Source organism: Haemorhous mexicanus, chromosome 8, assembly GCF_027477595.1.
Source record: "Haemorhous mexicanus isolate bHaeMex1 chromosome 8, bHaeMex1.pri, whole genome shotgun sequence".
NCBI lineage: Eukaryota > Metazoa > Chordata > Aves > Passeriformes > Fringillidae > Haemorhous > Haemorhous mexicanus.
In genome coordinates, this window is record NC_082348.1 from 7,264,586 (window position 1) to 7,281,761 (window position 17,176).

At 40.1% G+C, this 17,176-nt stretch overlaps 1 protein-coding gene across 2 annotated transcripts in view; it reads left to right on the forward strand.

Moving 5' to 3' along the window:
* Nucleotides 1-17,176, forward strand: part of NCKAP5 (NCK associated protein 5) — a 351,387-nt gene that overhangs the window by 318,106 nt on the left and 16,105 nt on the right. For both annotated transcript variants that reach the window (XM_059852591.1, XM_059852590.1), the window contains 4 exons: nucleotides 1,809-2,123; nucleotides 4,276-4,412; nucleotides 5,860-5,989; nucleotides 8,543-8,730. In XM_059852591.1, coding sequence (XP_059708574.1) covers nucleotides 1,809-2,123; nucleotides 4,276-4,412; nucleotides 5,860-5,989; nucleotides 8,543-8,730 — 770 coding nt within the window. The remainder of the gene's footprint in view (nucleotides 1-1,808; nucleotides 2,124-4,275; nucleotides 4,413-5,859; nucleotides 5,990-8,542; nucleotides 8,731-17,176) is intronic.

Sequence of the window (17,176 nt, forward strand, 5' to 3'; positions counted from 1 at the left end):
CAGAGGGTTCCTTAGATGGGATACCTCCTTTTGATGCAGCAGAACCAAATATAATTCTCTTTTTTTTCTTCATGCTTCCTGGAAAACCTTCAGCAACTCCAAAAATCATTATGACACATTAGCTCAAAAATGTGACTGAAAATGCAGGTGCTAGCTAGACATGGCTTCCACACCTTACCTCCTTTGGAGAGAAATTATTGGCATGCAGTAATGGTGTAAGGGAAATCAGAGTCACTTATTGCCCTTTTGAAAGACAATGCACAGAGAATTTTCTGCTGCAGCTCAGCCAGGTGCTCAGCAGGACTTTCAGTCCTTCTTTGATCCTGAGTGATGAGGATGAGGCAAAGAGGACCACATAAATATAGGCTGCTTCTCCTTTCTCAAGAACCATGAAATAGAAGTACATATTTAATTTATCTGTAAGTAGTTTCTTCCTTGTTATCAAGAAAGGCCCATTGAGATGAAGATATTTAACAAGAATGACTATGGTAATGTTCTTAGTTCAAAAACAAATAGGCAAAATCCACAGGGGAGAAATATTTCCAAATTTTTGAGAGTATTAGAAACATTGCAAAGAAAACATAATGAAAATTACTTGAGAGAGCACTGCCAACTACAACAGACTTAAATAACAATTGGACATATCATAAAAGAAGTCAATACTCAGAAACAGGTGAAATAGAGATGGAGAAGATATATTGAGCCATGTTCTGCATCTCCTGCTAGAGTACAATTGTTCAATGCAGTATATCTTTAGTCTAGTGTAGCCTTAAATTGTTCAAAGCAAATTCCTCTGCTTCCTTTGGGATTGTCTGCCACAGACTTAAGATCTTGCTGTCAAGGGATGTTTCCAGACATTTAACCTAAATTATTCTCATTTTCCAACCATTAGTGCTGAAGTTCCCTCCTTGGTGTTTATAGCTCTCAGAAGGACCTTGCCATCACAGGCTCTTCAGTATTGTTTGCCCCTTATAGAAGCAAAAGGGAATTCTCTGGAAACTGATAGAGAATGAGAGGGCAGGGGGGTTGCCTGTACATGCTGGCTGCTCAAATAGCAGAGAGCACACAGCTACACCTGCTCCTGTCCCTGTTCCATGGTTTGTACAGCATCTTTCCAATAGGATGAATAAGCTGGAGGGCTGTATGGGACCACAGTGCTTCCAAAAAAAAGTATTAAAGATATCCCTGCCTGGCATTGTGGACACATACCCAACTGGGATGTGCAGGACCAGAGTGTGACGAGGTAAACAAAGGCAGGGATGTGCTGTCCAAGGTTTTTAGGGTGCTCTAAGAGATGGGTATCTCTAAGAAATTCTGTAAATCTTAATTTTGTGTAAGAATACGTGATGCATTTTGGTTAACTCCTTCTTGTGTGAGAAACAATCAGCAAAACACAGGTGTGGAGAGGCCAAACCTTCATGGAGTGTGGGTTGATGTTGGAAGGAATATATTGTAGTACTCCATCCCTCACACTGGTACTCTCCAGACATTCTGAGGGCTTTCAAATGAAATGATTTTAAAATTTGATCTGTAATTGCTTTCCAGGACCTGCCCCACTTAGCCATTGTCACAGTGTTGCTCCAAAGCAGGCCAGTGTCAATGTCTTGGCACTTGTTTAATTTCACTGCAGCTCAACAGGGATTTCCCTGTATTCAGTTAAACAAAGTGTCAAAACCATCCCAGTGACAGGTAACAGCACACTCACAAAGTGCAAAATGTTTCCCTGGCCGTTTTTTCCCCCCTAGATCCTTTCCCTGACTTTAAAGACCTTTAGCTGCATCCCATCACACCAGTTTCCTGTGCCTTAGAGTCTGGCTGCCAGATGAGGACGCTGGACAGCGGGATTGGAACCTTCCCCCTCCCTGACTCGGGGACCCGATCGACGGCGAGACACATTTCTAAGCAAGAGACACCCTTGGAAACGGGAATCTTTGCAGCATCTGGGCAAGTTCCTCTTTCAGCTCCTTCAGTAAAAGCCAAAACTCTTGAGAGAGAAGTGCCTTCAGCAGCTAAGAGCCAGGAGTCTGTGGAAAGTGTAATTAGTCACTCAACATCTGATCCGGCCATGACTGCCAAAGGGATACGACCTTTCCAAAGTCGCCTTCCCCAACCAGCTTCCTCAGGTAAAATGTCAATTACACTGAAAATCACATCATTTCTGCCTTGGCCTCTGTTTTGATTAGCAGAAATCCTGTAATAATGGCAATTGATAACAGAAATGTTAAATGTGGAGCAGAAGTTACTCTCTTTATGAATGCGTAAAGTTAACAAGATTGTGACCTGAGCCATATGGAAATTTTGTTACACAAAATGCTTATCTGAGAAAGAAAAATTCGTTTAGTACTTAAAAGCCTCTTCTCAAGAAACAGTTCTTGAAAAAAAAAATCATATGTCAGCCTTGGAAGTTGACTTGAAAAAGAATATGGATGTTCAGCAATATTTAGGATCACACTGTACAAAGTACAAAGCACAACCATGTTGTGACACAGAAAAGATAAATTCATAAAGACTTGCTTTTGATACTGGATTTGAACTCATAAAGACTCATTTGGCCTCAATGCATAAATTCTGTCCCACTGAATATATGGCCTTGACCTCAAACAAGGCTCTCATTACTTTACTACATCATACAAACACATTTCTGGATATGAACATAAAGTACCTGACTTTCACTTAGGAGCTATGTGTGTATTTAAGCTATAAAACAAGAGCTGACAAAGGTATAAAAGGACTGGCAACCCATCAAAGCTCCAGAAATAACTCTGTATTAGTAAATAGTTCCATTGAACTCTGTGCATTTTTTATATACAAACATTGACTATTTATTTAAGTTTTTGGAAGGCTCTGGAGTTATTAATATATATTTTAATAGCATTAAAAACCATGTAGCATTACCAATAGGGAAATTTTCATAGCACAACAGATACAGCAGAAAGCACAGTAAAAGTGATTAGTTTAATGGAGAAGGGTATTGTTTTATCTTGACCAAAAGCAATGTCATTCATTTATTGGGGTTATGGTGATTAGCACTTTGTCAGTCCAGTTACTGCTCCTGTAGAAGTTGGGAGTATTAAACTTGTATAAATCTGTGTCCCTCTATAAGAGAGATTCTGTGTAATTAGCATGTAAGGTTAAATATCAAGTTTGAGCTTATATGTTCTGCTAATGAGCTGACATATATTGAACCTAGGAGGAGTGAAGCCTCTCTTCTATGTCCACAGGATGCACAACAGAAGGTTTCTAATTAAACATCTTAGAATTCAGTTGATTTAGCAATGTTCCCAGTGCAGTATTGTAGTGGTATAATAGGCTGCAAAAATGCATTGTATGCTTTATTGCAGACTCCCTTGCTTGTTTCAAATCAAAGCTAAATAAAAGATATTTTAATATTTATTACTTTTAAAATAAGTGTACTGTTAATTAATGGTCTAGCTAAGAAGGATTCAGAAGAGAAATCTTAGTTATAGATTACGTGCTGCATGCTTGAATGGCCACATGTGTGACCTCAATTCAGCAGTGTGTTATAGAGTAGAGCCCATGATTAAACACTGTCATTATAACAAATTGAACAGAAACTGCAAGCATTGAATTGCTTCATAAGAAGTCAGTAGCAGTAAGATTGTTCTGATCTTAATGCTAATATTCACTGCACCAACCTTGTAGGGTTTGTATCTTAATTAAATTGTCATGAAGAGATGTTACAAAAAAGTAGTATACATCAGATGATGGGGTCAGCTCATTCTTTACTAGACTATCTTCATTCAATTCTTCTCTCCCTCACTTTCTCATCCAAATTACAATTATCTCTTTATTTCATATGCACCATATATCTTCTTTGATGTTTCGATTTTGCATAGTGCAAATATAGCAAATAAAAAAGCTGGCTTTCTGCTAGAAAGGTTCTTCCAATTATATTTATATTAAAAGATTGTTCTCTAAGAACATGAAATAGCAGAGGAGATCCTACAATGCCTAGAAGTAGTTACTGAATGGTGTTTCTTTGTTGAAAGGATATATATTTTATAACTAATGAAGGGATTTAAATTCATGGCTTCCTCTTCTCTTTTTAACTGGAAAAGGATTTGGATGAAGTTCTGCTACTTTAGTTAGAACTATTCCAGTAAGTTAGTAAGTTCTTCCTTTGAGTAGTAAAATACTATTGGACATAATGAAAGTATCACAATTTGCCCCCAGCTTTTACTGAATTATAATTGACACACTATCATGAAGATGTTGATGAGACCTAGAGTTTAAATAATGTCTCCCTTAATTCAGGAATAATTAACCTTGCAAAGCAAAGTGAACAAGAAGCAAGTTCTGTGACCTCTGCCTCATTAGAACATGCTGAAGAGACTGTAGAAAATAGAGAAGTTCTTCCAGAGTGGACCCCCAAGAAAACTACTAAACCAAAGGTATAAAATAAGTAGTGGCATCTCTTAAATGAGATGGGTACTGTGGCCAGTGTAGAGGTATCAGTATTTCAATGGCCAGTGTTTTTATCTGGTGTGAAGAGTAACTAACAATCTAACAGCTGCATTTACTTCCTTACCCTTCATTCACTCTCTCATTATTTATCAGTAATAATAATAATAATACAGCTCGTAAAGGTTCTTTGTCCTCCTGGCTATAAACATGTTTTAATTAAAATCCTCTCAGGCACTTTTAGAAAAGGAAATGGAGGCCATTTACCCCATTCTTCTCTTCTAGAAAGTTGATCTTGTTTGTTGCTTTTCATGAGATTGGGATGGCTTTTTCCCCAGGACTAGGTTTCCTTGTCTGCATGTCTGTCTAGCATGAGAGTTTGAGAGGTGCTATGGAAGTATTGTGAACAGGAAAACACTCTAGAGCATGTTCCCAACATGAATCTACTCTGACATGTTTCTGTGGGGTTTTGGGACCACAGCTGGCATGCAATCTCTAATGCTGGGCATTCCTGGCTGCATGCAGGTATCCTCAGCTCTGCTTCACTCTCCACAAGTGGGTGATTCCTAACAAAAGAATGTCCTTCTGCATATGTTAAAAACTGCAGCATGGATGGAAAGATGGGGAAATTATTATCCCTCTTAGAGAAACAGAATTAAGATCTCACCAATGCCACCAGAGTAGGGGTAGTAGGTGGTATTTGTGCATGCCATCACCCCAACACTATCAGGCCTGGCTTCCCCCTGCCTGGTTTGAAGGGTTTATTGTACTGAGCTGCTGCTCCTGAATGCTTTGAGCCTTCAGGCCTTCCATGATTAGAAGCTGTCCAGAGCTGTCAGTGTTCCTTTTTATTCCCACAAGAAAATCAATAATTCTGCTTCCTGGAAAGAGCTGACAAAGGAATCACCTGGGAACTAAGGGCTCTCCAGTACTGTAATATAAGTATCAGGACAAGAGACATGAATTTAGGACACAACTAGGATTTACTGGTGTAGAAATTGTCTACTGGCCATCCTCATTGTCTCTAGAGTTGCTTGGAGCAAACTATTTGTGGTGTGATAATTTTGCATGTTCCAACTAGACTGTATTAAACATACTGGAGAACTACTAAAATTTAACTTGGTGGATAAAATTACCCCAAAATATTGGTAGAATAGAAAAAAATATTACAGTGGGGGGGGGGGGAGGAAAAGTTAAAATGTTGATTGTTTCTGCCAGACTATCTCAGGGGGTGTAGCAGAACAAGAATGGATTATTTCCCCCACACCAGACTGATGCTTACTTGAAGGAGTTAGGCTGGTAATGCAGACTTTCCCAGTTGAACTACCTGTTTATACTGCATGATGAATATAAAATGTGCTACTCCCAATATGATCTCCAGCATTATTTTGATTGATTTGCATTTTCTGACTTGCTACCATACCCTTCTTTGTGTAGGACACAGCTCTAAGGGTGTGCACGTACTCAGCGAGCAGCACTGACAGTGAGCCAGAGCCTGAGTACAAAACCAGTTATTTCAGAGCTGCAGAGGAGACTCTTGTGGAGTTAACAAAGAGCAACAGACAAGGTAATTGAAAATTGGTACATAAAGATGTATGTCCCTCATCTCCACACTGACTCAGCAGCAGATGGTGTCCTTCATTGAACTTTCTGTCTAGATTTCACTTTCTAACCCCAAATCTTTCTTCAGTCTAATTTTCCATTAACTTTTTACTACCTTTTTCTTTTCATAATGTGTAAATTCTTTTCTCTCTCTTCCACAGTTTTTGCTACTGGATGCTTAACTGGTAGGTTTTTATACATAAACCTCTGAAGGGCAAATAAAAATAATTACATTATTACAAAATTGAAAGGTGACTATAAATATAGTTTTCTTTCTTATTTTTCTTTTTTTTTATTATACAGCCAGTTGTAATAATGCAGTGATGAAGGCTACAGTTTCCCAACCTCTGTATCAAGGTGATGTTGGTTATGGTGCCACAGTGAACTCTCCCTCATTTTCCTCTCTGTATATATTGCAGCTTTCAAGAAAGAAAGCTTTTAGTGAGAATTGATGGCAATTCGGAATTTACTGAATTCCAGTAGATAAAAATACATTAAGTGAAGTTCTTGAGATAATAGTTTTCTGTGTGTTTAATAACCTGGGAAATTGCTGCCTTGTCTCCATCACCAGCCTGCTGTGCTCGGAGCCACCTTCCAGTGCAGACGTGTGCCCGGGGGCGGCGAGGGGAGGGCAGCTCTGTCCTTGTCCTTGCAGCCCAGGGATCCCTGCAGCTGGGGAGCTCTGGCCACTGCAAGGTCCTGGCAGAGCCTGGGATGCCCTGCCCAAGGCTGGCCTGGCAGAGATCAGCACCTGCAGCAGCACACCACGGTGACCATGGCACCGAGAGCGGCACGGGTGGCTGCGTGCTGGGCTCCTCAGTGTCTCCAACATTTGGCATTTTCAGAGCTAATCCAGTGCTTGTGATTCCATGGGAGAGAGCAGACTAGGAAGCTAGGACCATTTATTTACATTACTGCTGCAGCTTTGTGGGTTTAATCTCTAGAAAATATTGCAAGTCATTTTAGTCAGCCCATAAAACTTCTTTTTACAGATTTTGCTTTTTACAAAGCATATTTTAATGCAATAAATGTGGTTTCTTAAAAAAAGTAAATAAGCTTTTTTTCTTTCCTGCATTCATCACAATTTGCAGGAAAAAAAAACCCTATTTTTTTTCATGTGCTAGCAGTTGCTTTAAATGGCAGCAGATTCCAAGTTTAATGATATCTAAGCCTGACTTGGGGTGATCATCTTACATAGAGATTCATTAATTTTGTGTATGTGCCTCCCTTTAGAGCCAGTAAGAGAATAAATACATAATTGTGATTGAGACAAATAGAAGATTATGACACTTTATTGCAAAAGTATTTCTGCTGTGCTCATTCCTCATAGTAAGGGTTTCTGTTCTGTGCTCTCTAAATGCTGCTCTCACATGGGATGAACAACCATACTTTATCCCACTCTGTGTTCAAAGGTCTCAGTGTCTTTATGCACTTTTGATATAACCTCAAAACATCCACATGAGGCTGGGGCAGGGGCTCCAGCAAACCAATCCACAGAGAATATTTTTATAGGAATAGATAATTGCATTTATTAGCTAAATCCCCAAACTCACTGGTTGCATAATTAGAATGTTGGAATGATTTTCATTTTCCATTTATGAGCAGGGAACAGAAAGACTGAGTGCCCAATGCAAAGGCTATTAAAAGTCAATGATAAGACTTTTGTTGATTTAATGGGCTTAGCAGGAGATTCCCAGTGCATTGCCCAATGTTACAGAGAAGGTCAGTAGAGTAACAGGGAATATGCCAAATATTCCAGATCCTTCTCTCCCAGCCATGAAAGTGTTTTGATCTCAATATTATAAATTGATTCTGTTAGAGGCATTGGAGGCAGACCTTCTCCTAGGGCTGTAGGTTATAAGGCAGAGTTGAAGTTTGTGTAACAAGAATTGTGAGGAAAGAACTTAATGTTCACATAAGCATCTCTCTGCTGTGTGCTTTCATGAAGCTGCAGAAAATTCCCCTGGTTTTATTTTGTTCTTCTGAGTGAGTTTTCAGCCTTGGACTTCAGAAACCAGGGCTTTATTCCTAATGTTGTTGTGCTAGGCCAGGCTCTGGAACAAGCACCACTTTCTTACCTTACTGATGTATTTTTATGCTGTTGTATTCATTAACTAAAAGCGTAGTGAAAAGGAAAGAACTCCCAAGTACAGCTAAACTGAAGGTTATGCTAAAGGAACTTAGCACACCTGCCATGTAAGTCTACTAAAAGAGAAGAACAAAACCTTGCTGCAAATAATTAAGTGGGAAGATCCCCCAAATTAACCACCTTGTCTATAATTTGAAAAGAGAGGAAATGAATTCTGTCTGTCTCATACTATCTCCTCCAGCTCAGACATTAAGTGGGAACAGTCCCATGTATATGCATTGGAGAATTAGAAGGCAGTATTTTTAATGTTTCTATTGCATTGAATTTCAGATACCTTGAAAACAAATGTAAATACATTTTAAAGTTATAAAATTCCATTAAAATCTATGTAGACTGTCATAATGATATTATTTGTTACATCTCTTCCAGCTGTGCAGGAAAAACAAAGTCAGAGAAGGTCGTTTTTGGGGAACCCAATGTCAATTTTGGATTTATACCAACACAGTCTCTATGGCCATTTTGGAGAGGATGGACCTGAACAATTAGCACATTACAGTTTAATTGAGCAGCTGAGTGGAGCTTCCAGTAAAGACAGCAAGACCAAGGAGAGCCCAAGTGTGAGTCACTGTAATTTTTATATTATTTCTCATTTTGCTCATTATTATTTTTACTTCCCTTTTGGTTTTTTCCCCAGTGTGTCGATTGATTACTAAAACCAGGCAGACTTGGAAAAAACATGACCTGCAGAAGAGTAAAGATCTGAATATTTTTAGAACAGAATGTTACATTTGAATGCTCACCTGTCACAGAATTAGACTTACAAAATTGACAAGTAGAGACAGGCTAGTGCTTGTACTCCACCATTAGTGAGGAGCTGAAATTTAAAGCTAGCAAATAAACACAGAATTTATCTTTTAAGGCTGCTCCTCCACATATAATTAGATAGCTTGTATAGAACAACATGGATTAAAATTCTTAAAACTCTGGAGAAGTATTTCTGAAAATTCAAATGAAATTATGCTATGGAAATCACCTATCTTCTGGTTTTGTCTGAGATCTTGGTGACAGATTTGATGGTTTTGATGGTTTATTTTGATTGTTTATTTTGACCAGTCCTGATCTGATGGGTTGACCTTAGTGCTAAACAGAAACAAATTTGTTTTCACCCCTTACTTCATGTGAATCCACTCCCTTTTCTGTGTTTAGAAGTATGGAACTCAAGTCACACAGCCTCAGCAACCCTGAAGAGGAACTTTTCAACCTGTTGTTTTCCTCCTCTAGTCTCATGCCTTCCCCTCTCATCATCTCACTCCCTTCCCTCTCTCCTTTGATCTAACAAGCCAATTTCTTTGAAAGTGGAGAAAGTCATGATCCAGTCATGATTCAGTCATGATCCAGTGCAATCATTTTGCTTCCATGTTCAGTCTGTTTCCCCAGCTCTTCTATTCAGGCAAGAGCTCTTTCATTTCTGTGTGTAGCACTCAGAACATTTTGGGACTGTTACACTTTAAACAAAGGTGGTAGCAGAAAATAAGGAAGGAGCTGCTGGTTTGAAATTTACCGGTGCAGCGCATAAATGAAAGAGAATTTTTATCTCTTCCCAGACCCCAGTTTTCAGTTTCAGGAAATGACTGTGCCTTGCAACTTCAGAGGTGATTAACCAAAGCTGGAGTCTTAGAGCTTTCAGGAATCTAGGCCAAATATGCAGAAGGAATATGAAGGACAGAATGGCAGTAGCCCTGTTTATTCCAACTCTGTTGGCATCAAAGTCCTGTTTAACTGAATATTAAATTGACCACAAACTTCAAAAGAAAAATCCTGAAATATGTGTGCCTCATTTCCCAATCAACCCAATTTCATTAGTACCCAGAACATGATTCCATTTTAATATATGTGGGTCATATTAGAAAGAACAATTTCAAATAATCTGACTTCATAGTTGGGAAGAAAAAAAAAAGGAAAAAAGGGCAGCAGAAAGGTGTTAAAAAGGATACAGGCAGGAAAATAATTTGAGCATCCACTTAATTCCTCATCTTGAACATCCAGAAATTCACAGTTTAATTATGTGTAGGAGATGAATTATATATGTGTGCATATATATGAAAAAAATACATAAAAATCAGTTCTGCCTTCTGAAGGCCAAGGTCTTCTGCTATTAACAGAGCAATTAGATTTGGTTCCAGTATGGAAAAGTGACTCAGAGTTGCATCTACTTTTAATTAATTCTTTTCATGCATTCCTTGTATATGAGATCTCTGCAATGTGCCCAATCACCCTCAAAACCTAAAGAAAGCCATTGAACAGGCCTTAGGATCCTGTAAAACTCCATCATTTAACCAAAAGGCACCAGGTGTAGCTCAGCCAGCCCCAGCATTTTTCATGCATTATGCTGGGGAGCTCTTGAGTTTACTTTTTAAGGGTCTGAAATAGCTCTCCAAACAGCATTGCCTCTCCCTGAACAGCAAAAGCTCAATAAAGCTCTAGAGATTTGCCTATTAGTATTAAACTTTTCAGAATGACAAATGAGAGGAAGTAACCATGAGAAGCAGGTTGCCCTGATCTCCTTGTTTGAAACAGCACAGCAGATTTTTTCTGAGCTGTAGTTTGTCCAAGAGAAGAAGATCTTCAGTCTGTTTAAGTCAGAGCTGTGTGATCTGCAACACTATCCACAAAAAAAGGGGGACAGCAGAGACAGAGGCACTTATGGCCAACAAATTTAAAAAAAATCTGGGTGTATAAATTCTGGGGGGAGAATAATGCAGCTTTCATGAAGAATATTTGGCATTTTGAAAAAGGAAATCGTACAGGCTTTGAATTTAATTCCCAAGTGGCGTTTGTCAAGCCTTGGGAAAAACCAAACAAAAGGTGTGTGTCCAAAATGCCTCATGATGGGCAAAATGAGTTCACAGTGCTTGTCTGAAGAGCAAGTGTGCTGAGCCAGTCTCTGAGCCCAGTTAAATGGGGCTGTGCAGCTCCAGGATGGCAGTGGGGCAGACTGGGGGCTCTGATGAGGCAGTCAGGAAGCTCTCTTAGCCCAGACTTGATTTGTCTCCTTCCCAACCAATGCATTCTCCAGCACTGCCTCCAGAGTTTATACACAGCAAGTTTCAGCAGCAAAAAAAATACTGTACAGGAGCTTCAGAAGAGAAACAACTGATGGGCCATTACTGTGATAAAGGGACACTGCAGGGACAGTTTAAGGAATCAAAAAGTGCTTTTAGACATTGAAAGGAAAAATACTTATTGTTCCAGTCTTAAACAGAATCCTGGTTAAATTCTCTTGGCATTAAGATCAATTTTACATTACTGTTATTTTGACCTGAAAAACATATTCTGAAATTATGTCATCCTTTGGCACGCTGCAGAATTTTGAATGAGAAAAGCAAATCACAGTTTCAAAGAAAGGAATAAAATACATTGAATCATCAGCAGAAAACTTTCACTTGAATTAATAACCGTGGTGTATTTTCCTCATGTAGAATTTTCCAAACAAGAAACATTCATTTTTTGCATTTATCAAATGAATTCTTTTTATTTGAACAGTAATTTTGGTGGTTTAACACAATATATGCAGCACCTGCTCTGAAGTCCACTGCAGGCAGCCCATGGGAGACACCCTGTCAGTGAAACTTCACTGAGCCCTGCATTAAACAGCTGCTCCCATTCCTTGCACACTGGGAGTGCCCTGAGCACTTTGCCAACATCACGACCATGTTTATGCAGTGAAAAAATTATTTCACATTTCATCAGTTAATTTACTGCTTAGACTTTAAAAGCTCAAGTGACATTTTTCTTACAAGAATTCAGAAAACAAGATGAATTTCCATTCCCCAGGCCCATTGTTTATTAACATATTTTATAATCAAACAGGAACCATTAGGAGAAGTAACTGAGTTGGCCAAAGATTTTATTACTTAATCATCCTTATGGTCCCAAAGTATTATGAAAAATATGTTTACTTCTCTGTCCTTAACCAACCATCACATCCTTTTACTCTGTAATACAGCCCTTCTTGCTCTGTTTTGTCCCTATTACTCAGTTTAAGTCACCATCAAGGCTTGCTTGGGATTTCAGGCATGACTTGAGAACTTTAAAGAAAAGATCCCTTATGGAAGGAATTGGTACCCATCAGAAGTTTCTAATTCCTCTTGTTTTCCCCCAGTTCTGATGAGATACTTGAGAAATCTGACATTTCTGGCACAGTTACCTTGTCAATTGCATGGGCACTTGAACTGGGAGATTCATTCACCAAAAGAATTTTCTCTGTGCAGTGTGAGGTATGGCCACATCCACCACACAGGGTTTGAGTGTGTGGAACAGATGATTCATGAATGAGATCAAATCCCTGTGCCTGGAAATTCAAGTAGACATTAGAGAGAGATGGCAAATACAGGCCAAGGAAAAATTAGAGATGTTGCTGCTGTTTAGGCTGCACTTAGAAACAGGACTGACCTGGCATCATTCCCAGATAAACTCAAGGATTTTACAGCTGAGTGAGCTGATTGGGAGTTAATGCTGTATGATTGACCTGTTGTGCTCACATCCTCCTATTAGCAGAGAGAATACCCACTGAAGGACTAGAAACAAGACTAACTCTGGTAATTGCACAACACTTGCCATCCTCCAGGATCTCCGAGCATTCGGCTGATAGCAGAGAGGGTGTTCTAGCCCTGCTGAATTACAGCTTCCCTTGGAGCAGCCCTGACACCTCTGCAGGCTGCACTGAACAAGAGTGAGGGGGAAATAAAGAAAGGCCTGAGCTGCTTCTCCTTGTGTCTCTTCTCTACAGAGATCAGTAAGACTTGAGCTGGGTACTTCGCACTGTTCACCTCTTTAGGAAGATCTTGGAGAATGTGCCAGAAAAGTTTGTGTGCCTGATTTGGGTTCTTTGAGCCCCTCTCTGAAGGTGCCTTGCTCTCTCTGAAAGAGAGAAACTCTTTGGCTCTTGAATTAAGTCTCTTTTAAAAAGGACTCTCCATGTTTGAGTATCTGAAGTAATTCTGAGGAGACCGTGTGCACTCTGCTTTCACAGAGAATTAATTTTTTCACATTATCAGATGTGCTTAGGGAGGGATTCTGCTTATCACATGTGGAAAAGCCTAAGATAATGATTTTGGTCCAATTAGCACTTGGGAAGAGCTGTATCCTAAGACTTTAAACTGGAAAGGAGGTACTGCCCTGGAGAACTACTTTCTTCCTTTCCCTGACCAGCAGCTGCCTTATCCTGAATACCAGACTTTCAACCCAAAGTTAAAAATACGAACGTTGCCCCAGACTTTCTTCTGTGGGAAACTCAGCTATTGTAGTTACCATCTGTATTTGGGAAAGTGACATCTCAGGGCACACTCTGGTGAGCACTAAATGACTTCTTTCTTTTTACTTTCCTATAACATGAATACCTGCAGCTGGGCAGCCCTGGGTGATGTTTTGCTGGGCCAGCAGGATCTGGTTTGCTGTCTGGAAATTGGTGACAGCAACACCTCTGTCATGTTACAACCAGAAGAAAACAGCAAATGCTCCTGAGGACCTCAGTCTTGGCTTGTTTTGTACAATGTGTGTGTTACTGCAAATATGGAGTTTGAAGCAGCTCTTACAAATTATTACACCAGAAAATAATGGAAGGTAGAAGAGCCTTCTTGTCAATAAGAGAAATAATCTAATGGGCTGGATCAGATACAGAAATTAGTTGATAGTAGGTTTCTGTGTACTAATTGCATCATTCAGTTTGCTTCATATCAAGCACAGAAACCTCACCTCCACTTGGCTATTTGTCTTGTCAGGCTTAAGAGAGAGGAAGATGATGAGGTGGGGAGGGAATCAGCTTTGTTTGCTTCCCTAGCCCTGGTGAACCTGGGATATTAAGGAAGGAACTGCCATTGTACAATCTGTAGGTGGGAAAGAAGTCTGCAGTCTCATTCATCCATCTTTGGTGTTTTAAGATCATTGCTTTTCTTTCAAGTAAGGAATGAATATATCAAATCATTGGATATGTTCAGAGAGGTGATCTAGTAATGTAAATTTGGTGGTATCAGTACTCAGCACCACCATGGGATCCCTGAGTGTGGCCTCATGGGGACCTTTGAGCTGCCCATTTCCCAATTTTGTCAAAATTGCCTCAGTAGGATTTTCCCACTGACAGGCTTGGGGCTGCAAGATTTCCTTTCTGTGTAATCAGAGGGGTTGGATTCTCAGATGAGTGATGCAATACTTGTGCCATCAAAGCAGGGACTGTCTGAGTAATTGCCTGAGTTGATGTAAAACCCATTGTCAGGGGAATTACACAGGAGTATTTGACAGCCTAAGTGACAAAAACCACAGGAGCATGGTCTGATAAGAAAGCAGGTTTGACCACACCACCCATGGGAATAATGCAGAATTAAACATATTTTTTCCAACCTAAAGTCTGATTTGCTCATCTTAAATTAGAAATAGGCTAAGACATCTGCAAACATCAACAAATCACTTGTGTCTGCATGTTTTTTCCCCTCCACAGGACAAGTTCACATTCTAAGATCTGCTTCCAAGCCTTATATTCCCAATGAGGTCTTTATTGTTTCTAATACCTTGCCATCAAAGTTGCCCCCAAAAAATAAAGTGAAGAGACAGCAAAACAAGCAATTTGAAGCCTAGCTAGGCAGTCTTCTGGGACCACAGCCTCACTTGACACACATCACTTAAGAGAAATGTTGTGTGGTGTGGAAGAACATCCTTACAGCCAGCCTGAGGAACTGGCTTGGCAGCAGTAAAAAGCTGCAGTTATAGGAGACTCATTTCTCTCCCTGTGCCTTCTAGGTGAAACTGCTGAGGTTTCTTATGCTGCTGAGAGTTTTAGTAAAAAATTATGCAATGGAGAGTGGTTCAGCAAGGAGGTTGATAGCATTCTCCATAACTTCCTTAAGTTTTTAAAAGACTTTGGCAAGAGAAAACATTTGGAATGCAGCGTCCACAAGAGAAAATAACTTTTTTAATGGTATGCAAGGGACATTTTTAGGGAAAAGATAACCCTAAAAAAAAACCCTGGAAGCTGCTATCTGCTGAAGCAGTTCTGCTTCAGCATTAATGGCCTCAGTAGCTTTAGTACTGTGTCACCAAAGCCCATTCTGACTAGCCCTCCAGCTGGTATAAAGGCTATTTTATGTTTGGTTAGTGTATTTATGGGCATGGGTAGGTGGTGACATTTTAACTCAAATATCTTTCAGCACATACTTTTAAGAGTATTTGGGTATCAGCGAGGGACAGAAAGTCTTTGGCATAGGAGAGCAGGCTGTGTGGCATTTCAAACACATGGTGTGCAAGGCTAGCAGGAGAATGGTTTGGATGTGAGTGAGAGAAGATGTGGAGGAAGTGGAAACTGGAAATCCAAGGGCTTCAGGCATTGCTGGGCAGGTAGGTGCAGTTCCAGTGCCTCTGGCACAGGGTCACCAAGTGCTGAACTCCCCCCAGTGATCTGTGCCTGTGTGGCTTGTCAGCTGCCAGCTGCAGATGTCTGGGCTTGTGATTTAAAGCCAAGATGTCCTGTGCCCACAGCTGGAGCCTTGTGCTCACTGAACCCCTTTGGCACTGTAAGGAGGGGAGAATTTTGCCTTTTCTGAGTGGAAAAACTTGATCACCGGAGCAGAAAGCCCATATCCCACCATCTCAGCAAGTAATTTCAAATTACAGAGAGAAGCTTGTCTTTTCAGCATGTGGGAGCTGCATGACCACCTTACACACTGGCCCAGGTGTCACAGGAAGCCCTGCAGTTCATTTGCCAGAATCCCTGAGTGCTGGCCCACAGCTATTTGTGTGCAAGTGCCCAGAACAGCCCAGAGCAGCTGTGCAGAGCTGTGCAGAGCAGCACAGAGCAGCTGTGCAGAGCTGTGCATTTACAGGGAGTGTGCCCTGTCACAGCTCTGATGGCCTGGCTACCCCAGGTCATTTCTCAGCAGGGCTGAGTAGCTGCATTAGCAGGGTGTGGAAAAGACCCTGCCACAATCAGTCCCTGCCCACCCCCCCTGCCCACTGCAGACACATCCCCAGCACTCCAGTGTCCATTTGCCTTTATAACTGGAGATTACATCTGGATTTCATAGGCACAGGGGCTCTTAGGTGGAAGCAGGAAGATGCTTTAGTCTAATAAGAACCAAAAGTACATACAGAATAAAAGTATAATTTGCCAGTGATTTCCACGAGTGGAAAATGTTCTGGGCTGTTTTTCAGAGGTTTGGCAGATGGAGCTGATGTGGTTTGCAGCATGGCCCAAAGTGCAGTCATGTTTCTGCCATTTGTAACCAGGCATTCTTCACCCCCCCATCTTTGGAAATAAAGCTGCAGGTTTCATTTCTCTCACTGTGGAATAGGAATATTATAATAATACTGCAGGCCAAAACAGAATTCAGGACACATGAAAAGCAACAAATTATAAATATTAGTAAGCATGTGAGATAGTGTAATTGTTGTAATGATATTAGTAATAAAAGAAAAAGCTGAAAAATAGATTGGATCCAATAAACATTGGATTGACTCAATCAAGATAAGAGCAGTAAGGCACAGAGGTGTGTTCAGTGAGCTGTTAGTTTTCTGAAGCTGGAAAATATTTTGACTCCAAGAGGACCATGTGATTAGCAGAGTTAAATGAGATGAATAAGGCTGCAATATTTTTGTGAATTGTTTTTTCCAGCTGAAGCTTGCCTTCCCCATCTATAACAGTGATGTGTTTTGCATAGAGCACTCAAACATCACACAGAAAAGGGTGGGAAGTGACTGATCTTTTAGTGTGAGAGTTCTGTACTGAGGAGAGTACATGAGGAATAAGTTACACAGATGATGGTAGCAGGAATTGTGGCAATATACTGAGAATAGGTTGGCAAATTGTTTCTATTTTTAGGAGGATGCTTTTTCTTTCCATATGCACATGACAATAATATCCTAATCAATGTGGTATTTTATGTCAAATATTGACAAAAACAATATTGAAATAAATTTTTGGTGTTTATAGTTTGTTCTACTAGCTGTTTTCCTTTCCCAAAAGTGATTTGCCTTTTATTGAAATGAGAAGTTATACTAGATTTAGTGCAGTATGAC